Source organism: Anabrus simplex, chromosome 2, assembly GCF_040414725.1.
Source record: "Anabrus simplex isolate iqAnaSimp1 chromosome 2, ASM4041472v1, whole genome shotgun sequence".
Taxonomy (NCBI): domain Eukaryota; kingdom Metazoa; phylum Arthropoda; class Insecta; order Orthoptera; family Tettigoniidae; genus Anabrus; species Anabrus simplex.
Window position 1 is genome coordinate 891,616,975 of NC_090266.1, and position 17,691 is coordinate 891,634,665.

The following is a 17,691-nucleotide window of genomic DNA, read 5'->3' on the forward strand; positions in this document are numbered from 1 at the left end:
GCCCCAGCATTTGCCTGGTGTGAAAATGGGAAACCACGGAAAACCATCTTCAGGACTGCCAATAGTGGGATTCGAACCTACTATCTCCCGGATGCAAGCCCACAGCAACAGGGAATGTAATGCCATTGTTTTGTAAATAACTTACTGTTATAAAAGGAGACAGTAAATTTGTAAAATATTACTTAAATATCATATATTTTTTAAATGTGCTGCTTCAGCAAGTTAACCAATGTTGCAACCCCTTGAAGTTTAATAAGGTGAGCCGTGTTGGAAAATCATACTACTTCTCCTCAAACTAGACGGATCTCTGTAATAAAAAAAAGTACTGTTAACTTTGAAAAAGTAAAAAATATTCAATATTCTCCACAGCTCGTGGGTCACTCTCCTTACAAGTCACTGGTAACTGATAATCAGTGCAATACTTCGGGTTGGGAGAGACGATTCAGCTATAGAAGTAGTTAATCTATTCCTATTTTTCTCCTGAATGTAATTTATAATAACATAACATTTGTTTCATGAATGTTCGGTTGAATAAACTAAGATCCTCTCTTCATTACAATTGCATAAGCTGATGAGATTCATAGCACTCACCAAAAATTAACTTTATTTTGGACATAGAATGAATTTTTAAAATACTGATAAATAAGAAAAGGGACTAAATATTAGAGGAAATAAATAAACTTAAAGAATACCCGTTACTTGGGTGTGTTCGTCTTCGCATATCACATTTCAGCGTTATTTTTGTTCGAAGAAAATTTCCTCATTATTTCGACAACATCGAAAATAGCGCTGAATCAATTTTACGCAAGTATGAAATACCGACTGAGAGTATATGGTATCAAAATCTTCTATTACAATTTATATAACTTCGACACTGACCGATTTTCACGTCAAATTCCACGATTTAAGAGTGACAGTAGCCTACATCAATACCACGGTGTCCCTCATTTCATTTGACGGTACCGCGGCGCATAGCTTGCGAACAACCCATTCTACTTATCAATAATATAATAATAAACCGATTTATTAGTAGGCCTACGCTCTTTTTTCTAAAATTTCTCCAGTGAGAGTAGATGCCTAGTTGGTTTGTTTGTTAAAAGGCAAATTATCAACGACCTTGCTTTTACAATCAGCGTCTCGAGTAAAAATTACACAATAGTGTACGAAATGTACTAATATTTATGTTGAGTAACCGTTTGAGTAATACTGAGAATGAGTATTTTTACAGTATATTAGTTTAGCATTATTTTCTAGCGTGGAGAACAGTAAACAGGAGGAATATACAAGGCTGAGGCGGTCAACTGCCTACCAACGTAGCGCTGGAATGAACCATAATGGCGGGCGAGCATACCTAGTCTTTAGAGAGCCCTACCAATAACATTATTATTAAAAGCCATACGCCATTTCAATCACCGCTACTGGCCACTAAGAATCAAGACAGAGGCTTAAAGCCAGCGACGGTAGGCAACATCTGCTATGTATGAGAAACTGCATGATATTGCGGTAGAAGATAGTTCGGAGAGAAGGTTCAGCTATAGAAGTAGTTAATCTATTCCTATTTTTCTCCTGAATGTAATTTATAATAACGTAACATTTGTTTCATAAATCTGCAACAAAACCGAGACCCCGTTATTGCTATTCAGAAAAGGTTAGACAAATAAAAATTAATGCCAGACTCAACTAGGGGTCACAAGATGTGAAACTCTGAAGAAATTTCAGTGGTGTGGGCTAACCATCTTGCTATTACCCTCTAGGCCACCACTCTGCTGCATTATATCCCAAGCTACTGATACCACCCTACCACATTAAACGCGAGCAAGTGAGGTCCCACCTCAATGTCCCGACTGACGTAGCGGGTGTCCACATACAGAGGTTAGAGTCGAACATAGGTCCACAGATAAAGACCGCATAGTTTCTGACGTGAGATTAACTTCCCTGTAAACCTGTGTGTATGTGTGTTTAAAATATTTTTCCTGTGCTAATAATAAAAACCTGAAGCAGTTATTTTTCTTTTCAAAATCATTGTTACAGATATAAAACACATTGTATCTACCGCACAACTACATGCTGCGGAAGCGAACCATTGCTAGAGCACGTGCTCTGGGTCGGGATATAGTGTCAGGTGGACGAGCACCCCCTCACTATACTCGAGTGAGCATATTCACTCAAGTGGGCAGCGTCTGCCGTGTATACGAAACTGCGTGTTACTGCTGTAAAAGGTAAGTTAGTAAGACAGTACAAAGCATCGAGTCTCTGCAACATAGCCGAACTCCGCTTGCCCGTTATACACTGACTGACAGAGCAAATGCAACACCAAGAAGGAGTGGTCAGAACTTTATGCCAATTGCAGGGTAGACTGACGTCACTGAGGTATGCTCATGATGTGAAATGCGCCGCTGTGCTGCGCACGTAGCGAACGATAAATGGGACACGGCGTTGGCGAATGGCCCACTTCGTACCGTGATTTCTCAGCCGACAGTCATTGTAGAACGTGTTGTCGTGTGCCACAGGACACGTGTATAGCTAAGAATGCCAGGCTGCCGTCAACGGAGGCATTTCCAGCAAACAGACGACTTTACGAGGGGTATGGTGATCGGGCTGAGAAGGGCAGGTTGGTCGCTTCGTCAAATCGCAGCCGATACCCATAGGGATGTGTCCACGGTGCAGCGCCCGTGGCGAAGATGGTTGGCGCAGGGACATGTGGCACGTGCGAGGGGTCCAGGCGCAGCCCGAGTGACATCAGCACGCGAGGATCGGCGCATCCGCCGCCAAGCGGTGGCAGCCCCGCACGCCACGTCAACCGCCATTCTTCAGCATGTGCAAGACACCCTGGCTGTTCCAATATCGACCAGAACAATTTCCCGTCGATTGGTTGAAGGAGGCCTGCACTCCCGGCGTCCGCTCAGAAGACTACCATTGACTCCACAGCATAGACGTGCACGCCTGGCATGGCACCGGGCTAGAGCGACTTGGATGAGGGAATGGCGGAACGTCGTGTTCTCCGATGAGTCACGCTTCTGTTCTGTCAGTGATAGTCACCGCAGACGAGTGTGGCGTCGGCGTGGAGAAAGGTCAAATCCGGCAGTAACTGTGGAGCGCCCTACCGCTAGACAACGCGGCATCATGGTTTGGGGCGCTATTGCGTATGATTTCACGTCACCTCTAGTGCGTATTCAAGGCACGTTAAATGCCCACCGCTACGTGCAGCATGTGCTGCGGCCGGTGGCACTCCCGTACCTTCAGGGGCCGCCCAATGCTCTGTTTCAGCAGGATAATGCCCGCCCACACACTGTTCGCATCTCCCAACAGGCCCTACGAGGTGTACAGATGCTTCCGTGGCCAGCGTACTCTCCGGATCTCTCACCAATCGAACACGTGTGGGATCTCATTGGACGCCGTTTGCAAACTCTGCCCCAGCCTCGTACGGACGACCAACTGTGGCAAATGGTTGACAGAGAATGGAGAACCATCCCTCAGGACACCATCCGCACTCTTATTGACTCTGTACCTCGACGTGTTTCTGCGTGCATCGCCGCTCGCGGTGGTCCTACATCCTACTGAGTCGATGCCGTGCGCATTGTGTAACCTGCATATCGGTTTGAAATAAACATCAATTATTCGTCCGTGCCGTCTCTGTTTTTTTCCCAACTTTCATCCCTTTCGAACCACTCCTTCTTGGTGTTGCATTTGCTCTGTCAGTCAGTGTACAAATAAAAAATAACGCCAGACTCAGCTAGGTTCCAAGCTGTGAGACCCTGAAGAAATTTCACGTGTGTTTGGTAACCAGCTTGTCCATTGGCCTCCAGGCCACCACCCTACTGCATTATACCCCGAGTTACCGATACACCCTACCGCATTATGCCCGAGGGAAGCGTATTCCAATTCCAAAGTAGCTATCCAGCGAGCTTTAGAGCTCCCTTCAGGAACAGAATTATACGAATCCAACAAAAATCGAACCCTTGAACTTAAGCTCACCCGAGAGAAGTGTATTCTATTGAACCATATCATAATATGCTTCAATTTATTTATAACGCTGTGGCATAATTTTATTTAGCGCGCTATATAGTCGCGGGGAGTGAAGGAAGAGACCCTGGATGGCCGTGCCATAGGCTGTGCAAACCCCGCATGGCTCCGGTAGGAACGATTTCCTCTAGTTGTAATTGAGCCGCAAGCCGGGATTTCAATCATGTCGACCCCTACAATATCGGCATACCCAAGTGCAGCAACTTGGAGGGGGTGAGATTAAAGACGGGATGTACAGAACAATTGTCACAGATTGACAAACTTCTCTTCTCCAGGGCTGGAATCATCTGAATTTCAATCAATTAATCTGCCACTATGCTAAATTCGACAGATCTGACACCACACATGATTAAGATTAGAATTATCAAGTGAGAGGAGTCGATAATATTGTTTACTTGTGCTGAATTGAGAGATGTGCGTATTTACAGGAATGGCCGTTGACATCTGGCCAGCTCTTACAAAGGAGAAAGGTTTTTTTAGACGGGAGTTACCCTCGAAGATGGCGTCCTCTAGAGGCTATAAACTCTGTGGCAAGAAAGGAAGGGCTCTCAGTTACTCATTGACTCTCATTCAGACACAGTCACTGTTTCATTGTCTCATTCGCTCGCTGTTTGAAAACGCCAAGTGCGGTGTGTCGTAATTTGCGAGCCAACAAGACATATTTCTTTGTGAAGTGTTTGTTAGACTAAAGTACAATCCAGATGCAATTCAGCTTGCGAGGTGAAAGGACGTGGTGTACTGAGCGAGTGAAAAGTGTAGAAGTGTGCTAACATGGGAGTTTCAGTTGATCATTGCAGATGTGCTATAGGCAGATGGCAGGGCAGGTGGAAAGTTAAATCAACTCAAATGGTGAAAAATAGCTTGATATTTTCATTAGTTCTGGTGATGGTACTACTAGTGATCGGTGGAGTGGAACTATATCCGGACCCTGGACTGTCATGGGAAGATATTGAGTAGCTCAAGGAGGTCACGCAAGAATGCCAAGCGGAGAAGACAAAGGTAATGTTAATGGAACAAAAAATGAATTTAAGGATTTGAATACCTTCATACAAACAGAACTTAAGGATATGAAAGAGAGCGTACTGCACGACATGAACGAGATAGATGAGGTAAGGTAAGGGTTATTCTGCCCGAAGGCAGGTCCGAACCTCCGCAGAGGTGTTTCTGACTCGGAGTTTATGTGCGGTAGGGTGGCCAGTTCCTTTCCGCTCCTCCATTCCCTTACCCCCACCAGCAGCGCGTGGCAACCCATCCAACTCCTGATCACGCCCAATGTTGCTTAACTTCGGAGATCTCACGGGATTCGGTGTTTCAACACGGCTACGGCCGTTGGCTAGATAGATGAAATGAGGAAGAAAGTCCTGGATATAGAAGAAAGGCAAAGGAACCTCGAAGAAAAGGAAAGGACACGAGTGAAGGAAGATAGGATCTACGGGCTGGCAGAAACAGAAAAAGAGAACTTAACGATATGTTAGACAGAATACTTTCCTTATTCAGGGAGAAGTTGAAGCTCGAGTTAAAATGAGTGTGATATCGATAGTACCTTTAGGTTAGGGAGGAATATGTCCGACTCGTTGGCTGAACGGTCAGCGTACTGGCCTTCGGTTCAGATTGTCCCGGGTTCGATTCCCGGCCGGGTCAGGGATTTTAACCTTAATTGGTTAATTCCAATGGCACGGTGGCTGGGTGTATTGTGTTGTCTTAATCGTCATTTCATCCTCATCACGACGCGCAGGTCGCCTACGGGAGTCAAATAGAAAGACCTGCACCTGGCGAGCCGAACCCGTCATGGGATATCCCGGCACTAAAAAAAGCCATACATTTCATTTTTCAGGGAGGATTGTAGGAAGAAGACCAGTGAAAATATGTATGGTATCAAGTTTGAAGGCCCGAACAATTTCGGAATGTGCAACAAGCTTGAAGGGCGCAAAAATATGGATTTAAAAAGAATTGGATCAAGGAGAAATGGAAAATATACGAGCATTACGTTTTCATCGAGGGAAGGCGCGGCATTCGGGTCTAAAAGCATTTATCCGTGGAAACAGACTTGTAACAGCGGGCGATTCTTGGAGTAGGACATGGACTGCTAGTAAGCTACGCGAGCTGGAGCATTGCCCTGATGTGTCAGCTATACGGAACGCCAGCGGACTAGTAAGTGACGACAGTAGATCCGAGTCAGCAGCTGTGCGTGGCAATCAACAAAGCACGGACAGTGAACTGGATGACGCGGCGCTCGAAACCAGGCATCACCAACCCAGGGTCCGACTCGTTGGCTGAACGGTCAGCGTACTGGCCTTCGGTTCAGAGGGTTCCGGGTTCGATTCCCGGCCGGGTCGGGGGTTTTAACCTTAATTGGTTAATTCCAATGACACGGGGGCTGGGTGTATGTGTTGTCTTCATCACCATTTCATCCTCATCACGACGCGCAGGTCGCCTACAGGGGTCAATAGAAAGACCTGCACCTGGCGAGCCGAACCCGTCCTGGGATATCCCGGCAGTAAAAGCCATACATTTCATTTCATTTCACCAACCCAGGAAATCAACTCAAGAAGAAGAGGGGGTCCCTAGGAGGCAAGACAACCCAGGGAGAAAAGAAGAAAAGAAACGTAAACCAGCGTTATTGAAATATGTTTGGGCCAAAAAAGGGCTGATAAGGTCTGAGGAAGCCAGGGGGTTGGAAGAAGAAATAGTTAGCTCCACAAGTGGATCCATTATACAGTTAGAAAAAGCACGAATTGCGAGAAGTAAGGCCTTGGCGACAGCAGATATACCCACAAATAAATAGCTAGACTACCGAGCTCGATAGATGCAGTCGCTTAAGTGCGGCCAGTATCCAGTATTCGGGAGATAGTAGGTTCGAACCCCACTGTCGGCAGCCCTGAAAATGGTTTTCCGTGGTTTCCCATTTTCACACCATGCAAATGCTGGGGCTGTACCTTAATTAAGGCCATGGCCGCTTCCTTCCCACTCCTAGTCCTTTCCTGTCCCATCGTCGCCATAAGACCTATCTGTGTCGGTGCGACGTAAAGCAACTGGCAAAAAAAAAAAAAAAAATAGCTAGATTGGGTCGTGGGATTAATAAATGTTGAGGGTATATTAAGCAAACTGGAAAATGATGAAGTTAGAGATCCAGTGCGAGATAGTGAGATTATTGGGATGGTAGAGACTTGGTTGCCGGGGAGCTACAATGTACAAATACCGGGCTATAAGGTCTGGAGTAGAATGTAACATAAAAGGAGCCTGTAAGGGCGTTACTCGGGAGGGATATCAGTGATTGTAAAATATGAAATATGCAATCAGGTAGAGCTATGGGAATCGGGTTGTGAGGAAATTATTTGGGTAAAAATAAAGATAGGAAATCAGAGTGGGAGAGAGATTTTTATAGGTTTTGATTACAACCACCCATCGGGGTCCCCGTTTGAGAAGAAAACCTTCTTTGGAGATCTTATTGATGTTGTAAACCAGATTAAATTGGAAAATGAAGAAGCGGGAATTTATAATGGGTGATTTCAACGCAAGGGTTGGCATGTGTCTTGCCTGAAAAGGTTTGACATAATATGTAGTATCTAGTGGAAAGTGGGTATTTACAATTATTTAAATTATTTCGGCTGTGAAGTAGAAGTGTGTGTTTTTTGGTAGTTTGCCACGAGGTGAGCAGTTAAATTGTATGTTTGATAATGATCATTTTTGTTTTAAGTATATAAATATTTTAAGGTAAGATACATGTTGTCCTAGACCAGGGCCTCTCAAACGCTCAATATCTCACGCGTGCATATCGAGGCGCAGAGACTCCGTGCTCTGTGCATCGTTCCTACTCGACTCAACTCGGCTTGACTCGGATGGTGTGGTGCGCTGAGAGCGACGAAGCGTTCGGTGATAGAAAGCTTGTTTATCAATGAAATAGATAAGCGCAAGACAACAACATATAAATGGAGCAACCTGTTTCAAAGAAAGCAAAGACTTCCGAAAGTCCATTTCAATCGAACTGGGAATTTTCGAATTTCTTTGTCAGTCGTGACGATAAATCCAAATGCTTAATACGTGGGACAATAATTATGTGATAAGTTAATCAAAAAGATTTTCCAATACAAAGGCTTAGCTCAAATTCTACGAGAATTTGTCGAAGGAAGATTTTCCTAAGCTGCATCGAGAAGCAGCTAGGATTATTTCTAAATTTGGTTCCACATGCATATGTGAAAGGTATTTTTTCCTGCATTGACTTGTACGAAAACTAGATTGCGTGCGAGTAGGTCTATTTCTGATTGTAATTTAAAGAAGGCTCTCAAATTGCTGTCAGCCGGTCCCTTGTAACTGGTATCATTGCAAAGATAAAGGAAAAGAAGAGCTAGAGAAGATAAATTTTCTGCTCAAACCAAATTGAAAGAAGAGTGTTTTAACTCCGGTAACGTTGTCCCATACAACAGTGTCCCCGCTCACCGCACATAAACATTTCGCAGTGAGGGGAGGATCAGCGGGGAAGGTGGAGAAGGCGAAGACAGGCCGAACGGGTTAGACAGGTGTATGGAAAGTGGAGTGGGAGTTTGCACTCTGGTCAACCAAGTGAAGTCGTCTCCTGCACCTTGTGCCCGTGCACTGCACGGCGCATGCACTCTGAGAGGCCCTATCCTAGACAATATAGCATTGCCAAAGTCTAGGACAAAACATATTACATTTAGTATAGTTAAACAAATATAAGAGGAAAATTTAAAATTTAAGGTATGTATCAAAATTGAACAAATTGCAATAAAAGAGTGCTCTCTCCCTTAATTTCGGATAATCCGGAACTAGGGGATGGGCGTACTCCTCCCATTCAGACTAAAGTACAATCGCATGAGTTAGCTCACAAGAGCTAGTGACGATATACAATGTATAAGTATTATTTAACGCGTACGCGAATTGTGTTATTAACGCGTGCGAGTCGCTCAAAAGACAACCGCTGCCAAGGAAAAATTACAATCGGGCTAGTTCCCTTAATTTAGTGCCGCACAGATTGAAATTATTTCTGCGCGGAGGTTATTGTAAATAGTAGCCAAATACTAAAGTTGTAATCGTGTGAAAGAGTGTTTTATATATTTGTGTCCGAGTGATCGGAGTGTATATATATGTAAATTAGGCCAATTACTAGTGTAGGGCCTATCGGATATTACTATCGCATCTCATGAACGGTTATATATCGAGCCTTCGGGCAAAGAACTAGGGACAACGAGGCAGGCAATATAACGAAATAAAATGTAATTCAAACATATTCCATGTACGGTATACATGTTTTTCTATTTCTCGGGTTCCTTACCCGTTGTAAGCGTTTTGACAATAATGTTACTTTATGTATATGTGCGTGTCATTTTTCTTTGACCAACCATTGGTCGGTTATTCGTTTTGTTATATATTCTTTTCATTCAATTGCATTTCAATTTAATTCGTGTGTTTAACTTAAGAAATCTATTCTACCCGATTACCCGCGTGCTCATTCACTAGATTTATATGTACAGTGGTCTGCCAAATTATTATACTCAGAACAAGTATTTACCTTTTTGAAGAGCAAAGCTGTTGTATTTTCCATTGTTAGTGCTACAGCTTGTCTTTTCAGGAGTTATTTATTCTTTGGAGTCTGCTACATATATCAAGAAGTTGGCAAGTCCCGAAATAGTGTCGTGTCATTGTTGGTCAGCCTGGAACTTCAGCACTATTGGCGCGCAAGTTGTGTATTACAATTGTTCGTTGACGTCCTATGGTTATTGTGGTCTATCTGTTCTCTTTTAATGTTTGTAATTACAAGTTACTTTTACAGTAAGGAATGCAGAGTACTTAGTAATAAGAAGCCGTGTGGAACAATGCATTAAATCCGTTGTTATTCTCCGTTTAGGGATTCTAACCTACAAATTGAGATGGGAAAGTCTTGTGACTTAAGCCTTCGTAAGAAAGCCACAATTTCTACATTATTGCCCTACTGTCAGTATAACCAATGGCCGATTGCATCAATCGTGGGGATTTCACGGTCATCGGTGAGAGATATCGCCAAAAAAATGAAAACAAGCACACCTCTTGACTCATGCCGCAGAGGTTGGTGTGGCAGAAAAAGGATAACTTCGTCCAGAATAGGCAGAATAATTCACAATTATGCAACAAAAATTTGTCGGACATCTTCTAAAGTGTTAACCAATAAACTTTGGAATGCTGGGATTGCTTTATCACAAAGAACTTTACACCGGCGTTTCAAAGAGATGGATCTGAAATGCCGCCGCCCTTTAAAGAAACCAAAGTTGACAACTGCTATGAAACAAAATAGGCTTCAGTTGGCTAACGATCACAAAAATTGGTCAGAGGAAGATTGGAATGAGGTTTGTAAAATCGTACATGCAATTTCTTGCGTTCTCATGATATAAGATAATATTGATTAATACTCTCTTACCCTGGCATTGTATTTTTTAGGTTTGCTACACAGATGAATCTTCGATACAGATCCTTGATGATAAAAGTTTGTTCGATGCTGCACCAATGAAAAGTTCAATGAAGAATGTGTTGTAGAACTGGTGAAACATTCTCTCTCCATAATGATATTGTTCAAGGCACAATGCGGAAGAATCAGTACGAACTGGTGCTAAGGAACGAACTTTTGCCTCAAGTCTCAGAATGATTCCCGAAAAATGATGTTACCTCCATGCATGATTTAGCACCATGCCACAAGCCTAAATTGGTGACAGAATTCCTATAGAATCAAAAAATTAATGTATTGGACTGGCCAGTCAACTCGCCTGACATGAATCCAATAGAAAACATTTGGAAGGCACTGAAAAAAGGAATTACTAAACAAGATGTCATTACAAGCAAGAACATGCTCCTAGAAAGACTTATTGAGGTTTGGAAGAGCAAAAATATGGAGGAACAGGCAAGAAAATGCATTACAAGTATGCCAAGAAGGGTCTCTGCACTGATTGCAGCTAAGGGTGGCTTCACAAAATACTAAACGTTTGATCATTACAAAGACAATTGTAGTTAAGAAACAGTTTTTTCTGTGGAAAGCGGTAAACAGAATATGTGAAATACAAATGAAATAAAGAAAATGCATGAAATATTACCAGAAATATATATTTATTTTACCAAAATGTAAGCAAATCCATGTATTTTCAATCTGAGTGTAATAATTTGGCAGACCACTGTACGTATACCTGTCCATATACTTTAGTATATTTTAGTAATTGGATATTTTATTGCCCACATCCGGACGCACCATGCGCTTCTGCATTGAGCTAGGCCGAAATTATGACGGGATACAGACTATAACAACTACCTAACGAGCTTTCTTGTTGGAGCCCCCTCCAGTAACAGAATTATCTGATGATAATAATAGTGTTTTTTGTTTGTACGTCCCTCTAATTACTTTTACGGTTTTCGAAGACGTCGAGGTGCCGGAAATTAGTTCCGCAGGAGTTCTTTTACGTGCCAGTAAATCTACCGACACGAGACTGACGTATTTGAGCACCTTCAAATACCACCGGAATCCAACAAGAATCGAACTCTGGAATTGGAGCTCAGAAAGTTGGTCTATCTCAGCCGAATTGAACTCTCAGACTTAAGCATAGGGCCTGCCCTGTAAGTTTAGGTTAAGACTGTCAGGTTACGTTATGACGTCATGGGATACAGCAAGCTCTCTTCCTCAATTACGTCATCACACTATGCGGCAGAGGTGCTCTGTTCTGCGCTAGCGGAGGTGGTGGTGGCCGAACTGTCCAATTCACCCTACTGTGGATGGAGGGGGTACTTCTGTACACTCTACTTTTCATAAATAGAAGTCGCAAGGCATTAAATCAGGAGAGCGAGCGACCCTAGATCTGCACTTATTATTTTGTCCACGAAAACACCTCACACTGCGTTAATTGAATTATGAGTGGGCTAGTCCCGTTTCGTGGAAACATCTGAGCGACCTTTCTTGTTCAGTCAGTTGAAGAAGAACTCCTTCAATATTAATTCTATGTATCGGCCAGAAATGCTGACGTTAAAATGATGGGCCTAAAATTCTTTTAGCACTAATAGTGCTCCAAACTCCTATCTTAAGGTCATGAAGTTGAGTCTCAGTAATTATTAGATCCTCACGCAACCACTACCGGTTATTATTCAATTCACATGTCCATGCAAATAAAATCAGACCTAATCAGAAAACAACACTAATTCAGGTTGTAAGGCACAACTGTTGACAGGTCGAAGAAAATTGAAATTTTTCCTTGCGGCTGCATTTCTTGGGCTAAAATTTTACACTTGCGTGACTTTGCAAGTCTTATATTTCACTTTTCTTGCTGGCTCCCGTGGAGAAGAATATGAAACCTCACTTTGATGAGGCGATTTCCTTGAAGATTTTCGGGGGTATCACTCGAGTTTTGCACGAATATCTGAAGTGTTTCGTAATTAAAGACAGTCGGTTGTTTAACTCGTTGTTTGTTTCGCATTGAATACGCAGTTTTGAATTTATTAACAATTTTCTTAACACGTTGGCAATCACGCTCCGGAAAATTGTACGCGGAATTCAATTCTCACTCTCCTAGCAGATCTGTGCTTTAAAAATCAACAGCACACGAAAATACGCTGTTCAATACTTAATTTAGAAGTCATAAAACGCACTAAACCGATTAATAAGCAATCACGCTGTACGCTGTGCGGGAGGTTATCGCAGACTAGCTGAGATCATGTCATCACCGGGCGAGCTACATGGGTGAGGCGGCTATTGCATCATCCATACGCCCAGACACAGCACAGGAAATACCCGGCAAATTGACCTAGGCTCGTACAGTGATTGTTAATACACGGGGAGACGAATGATTATCCTTCAAATGTTGGCGAGGGTAGAAATACATCATAATAATAGAAAACCGACCTTAATGGATTAGTCGTCTGGCAGCTGTTGTTCTATTCCCTAAGTACCGAGTTCGATACCAACGGTGGCATAGAAGGGTGTTTAAATGCGACGACTCCAAGGCCGTTGACTTCCAATATGTTTAAGAACTTCTGTGGGTCAAACTTCCGACACTTTTATCGTCTTTTACAACCTAAAACAATCGAAGTGACGTTAGAGAGATATTATTATTATTATTATTATTATTATTATTATTATTATTATTATTATTATTATTATGTCGCTTTTGTCACACCTGTAGGGTCGCGGGTACGATTGTGTCGCACATGCGGATTTAGCCCTGTTTACGGCCGGATGACTTTCCTGACCCCAACCCTATATGGAGGGATGTAATAACTATTGCAGTTTTCTGAGGCGGTACGTAGTGTGGTGTTTTGTTTGAATATGAAGAGGGGAATTTTGGGACAAACACAAACACCAGTCCCCGGGACAAAAGAGTTAATAAGACGTGATTAAACTCCCCGTCCCGGTTGGGAGTCGAACCCGAGACCCTTTGTACCGAAAGTCTCAACGCTTACTATTCAGCCAAGGCGTCGGTTTATTATTATTATTATTATTATTATTATTATTATTATTATTATTATTATTATTATTATTAAACTTTCCTTTCGACTTTCCATGTAACATTGTTTTCGGTTTATCAAAATGAACAGGATATTTTCTACAAGGTTGAGTGATGATATCTGATGTGGAATATGTATAATGCCTCACGTGTCCTTTTTAATAAAGAGATACAATCGACTCGGTATATACGCAAGCTCGTTACAGTCCTCCAATTGTTATCGGCGGGCTGCCAAGCGTGCGCCAAAACAGAGCGTCACGCCAGGAGTCAGTACGCGTTATGCTCCGGTTAGATTGTCGTACAGTTCACTATGCTTGCCATAGTCAAGGATTACTTCACAAATTCGTCTTTTCACGGACTTCGTTTTATAGTAGACTCGGACAGACCTTGGATTGAAAGGTAAGAGAAGCATCTAATAGGGGACTTTCTTTAACGTACGTACGTCATTAATATTAATATATATAGCATTACTTCTTGCAGAACACTACTATTTTATAACATTAATTTTATATCACAGCTCATTAAACCAAACCCTATGACAATAATGGGAACCTGATGGTACTTAAGTGGATCGATTCCCGTCCACGGCGACCTATAAGACAAATGCCATGAAAGTACATTATTTCACAATTCAGGGGCTTGATTTTCATCTCACACTCAAATACGCTAAACCTTCCGCAACCTCTAAAATAATATGGCATATGAACAAAGATATCGCTGTGTTCGAATCCCACTGTCGGCAGTCCTGAAGATGGTTTTCCGTGGTTTCCCATTTTCACACCAGGGAAATGCTGGGGCTGTACCTTAATCAAGGCCACGGCCGCTTCCTTTCCATTCCTAGGCCGTTCCTCTCCCATCGTCACCATAAGACCTATCTGTGTCGGTGCGACGTAAAGCAAATAGCACAAAGATATCGCTAATCCCTGAAGTGAAACTAGAATCACAGTAAATTCCATTGAAATATTCATGCTCTAATTGATATACGTCCCGCCGGGCTGAGTGGCTCAGACGGTTGAGGCGCTGGCCTTGTGACCCCAACTCGGCAGGTTCGATCCTGGCTCAGTCCGGTCGTATTTGAAGATGCTCAAATACGTCAGCCTTGTGTCGGTAGATTTACTGATACGTGAAAGAACTCCCTCTGGACTAAATTCAGGCACCTTGGTGTCTCCGAAAACCGTTAAAGTAGTTAGTGGGACGTAAAGCAAGTAACATGAATTATTATTATTATTATTATTATTGAAATACGTCTAGTAACTTCATAAATAGTAAATTATTTTAATTCCATTTGCGATTTATAAGTAGTCCAATGAGCTTCCCTAACTCTCATAAAACGGAACTATTCTGGTTGTCATATTGTCATTCGTCTCGGTGGCCACATGACAGAAATTGTGATGTTGATTTTCTTAACAGGTGCAATAAACACGAGCACGCACATACTTCCTACTTGGCATGTGAATGAATGAGGGTGTAGGAAGATTCGGTGATTGCAGGAACTCGGGCTAGGATGACATCAGTGTATTAACTACTGTGTATGTGAAGGGCATAATATGCAAATACATTATCAGGATGAGACAAACGAGTCTTGTGGAGCAATGGGTGGGACAGTTTAACACCAGAGAGAGTAAAGGGTGGTTTCAGATTCAGTGCAGACATTGGAAATACTATTGAAAATTACGTAAATTATGTAATTGTGAGAAAGATCGGTGTCGTATCAGGAATCGGAGACGTTGTCTGGATTTCTGAGTGTTCCAAATTTATTCTCCAAGCAGGGGGTTATTCATCTCTAAACTTGAGACATTACAGATGCAAGGTGGGTAATAGACTGAATCGCAATTTACGAAAATCTCTAAGTAAAATACGAGTATTCACCGGAGTCGATGATACTGACCACTACCTCCATGCAGTAAACGAAATACTACTAGGCCTAATATGATTAAAGTAAGGACTGACTACCAACTAATAAGGGTGGAAAAGCTTCAGGTTATGTAAATGCAATTTATAACGCATTCTGCGCAATCGACGGTAGAACCTTATAAATTAACTAAGTCGAAACGAAGAAATAGCTTCAAATATCACAGGTTATGTAAATTCATTGTTCCGTGAAACATTCCAAAGATATCATAATGATCAGCTCCAGAATACACTATAAATATAAAATTGTTGGAATAGAGGGATGTCAAGCTTGAAAGGATAAGATAATATTTAAAGTTGGGAAACAGCGTACATCGTGGCGTATCGAAGCAGTCAAGGCACCTTGCAAACGTGAAAGAAGGTATACGAAAAGTTATTCAAACAAGAAATGCTGACAGTAGGAAATAATACAAAACAGCCAAAATGAAACGGATTATAGGATTTTGAAAATAATATGAAGAGTCTGTCAAGTAGTAAGGGACCTTTCTGCAGTGTAAAAGGGAGTCAAAACGGGAATGAATAGCATTACAGATAAAATCATATGAACTCACTGTAGATTATGCCGAATCGATGGACAGATAAAAGGACATTTTGAAGACCTACTCAAAGTGAAAGGATATATTTATCTTCAAAGATTCCATCATTGAATTTGTTTTCGTCGTAACAATGATAATTATAGAACGTTTGAAAAATTGGAGAGAATGGTAAATAAACATCAGGGCTGTAAAGCAGTGCCAGTCTGAAAGAAATAGACCATAAATATTGAAATATAGTGACGAGGTAGGGGTAAAACGAGTTCACCGAGAAACAGGATTAACATGGAATTTAAATAAGGTGCAATCGGAATGGAAGAAATCAGCAATTGCACCAATCTATAAGCAAGGGAACAGGAAGGATCGTAACAACTACTACGGAAGTATTTCGTGGATAAGCATACCAGGCCAAGCGTTTACAGCAAATTTAGAAAAGAAAATGCAGTCATTGGAGGAGGGTGAGATGCTTTAAGGTTAGTGCGATTTCTGACCACAAAACGGTTGTCAGGACCAGATTTTCTGTACGCACCAATTAAGTGAGAAATGTTACAATAGGAACATACAGAAGTAGATCGGGGGAAGATGCCCAACTTAGTGTTTTGAGGATAAAAATTTACATGAAAATTGAGAGTCTCAGTTAGATATAAAACAAGTATATTTTGCCGAATGCGTCCTATATATTGACCAGTTAACGGTGCCAGTCATTAGTAATTTTATGTTTTAGACATTTATTTATAAAGACATGTAATTAGTCATCTCACCCCGAGCAATGGCAATTACATCTGGATGAGTTTCGACTACTAGTTTTATGTCATTCAGGGGACAAATCGTCTAAATACAATTCATAAAGCATATTTTTTATGCTTATCAAACATTAAATACATAAAATTAAATTGTAACCACATGAAATCGGCTATATAAATAACTATTGCGTCGGAGTTCTTTAGCACAGTTATTGCACATGTTTTCTGAATATTTACAGGTTTCATGTAACCATTTATCAAAAACGACGCACTGAATCCAGTCTAACTGTGGTCCATTTTTGTCGTAATAATTGAGGGCACACCCAGCACAAAAGTCACTGGCATTCTCTGACCTGCTTAGTCTAACAAAATGACTCGTAGTGGATTTCTTGGTCTTACTTTTCTCTCGTCGAGCTCTTGCATCTTCTATTCGATGTTGTTCTGTGAGAACTGCAGCTGATTTCTTTCTGCACATAGGTAACGGATCCAAGATAGGTATAGCAGAAATTGCTTCAAAGGGTCCTCCTGGTTTTGTCTCATTTGCAATCGCTGATTCCGCTGGGTCTTCAAGTCTGTTGTTGTCTTCCTCTGAGGGAGGAGCACATCCTCTGCTATCTGAACAATCTCTTTCATTCCTGTCGGTCTCATTTGCCGAAACCAAATCGGACAGTTGAAACGCCTCCTCTGGTATTATTTCCGGGTTTTGTAGGTACAAACCGCACGCTTCAAATTCAGACTTGCAGTCGCTTAAGTGCGGCCAGTATCCAGTATTCGGGAGATAGTAGGTTCGAACCCCACTGTCGGCAGCTCTGAAAATGGTTTTCCGTGGTTTCCCATTTTCACACCAGGCAAATGCTGGGGCTGTACCTTAATTAAGGCCACGGCCGCTTCCTTCCCACTCCTAGCCCTTTCTTGTCTCATCGTCGCCATAAGACCTATCTGTGTCGGTGCGTCGTAAAGCAACTTGCAAATTCAGACTGAGCAGTGGATGGGACTACAGCCTTCTTCCAAGCC

The 17,691-nt window shown here is 42.1% G+C and overlaps 1 protein-coding gene across 1 annotated transcript in view; it reads left to right on the forward strand.

Annotated features, from left to right (window-relative positions):
* Positions 1–5,000: 5,000 nt before the first annotated feature.
* The window catches only part of ppk13 (pickpocket 13), a 275,049-nt gene continuing 262,358 nt past the window's right edge, over positions 5,001–17,691 (forward strand). Inside the window, exon 1 of the mRNA XM_067140082.2 lies at positions 5,001–5,137. Coding sequence (XP_066996183.2) covers positions 5,001–5,137 — 137 coding nt within the window. The remainder of the gene's footprint in view (positions 5,138–17,691) is intronic.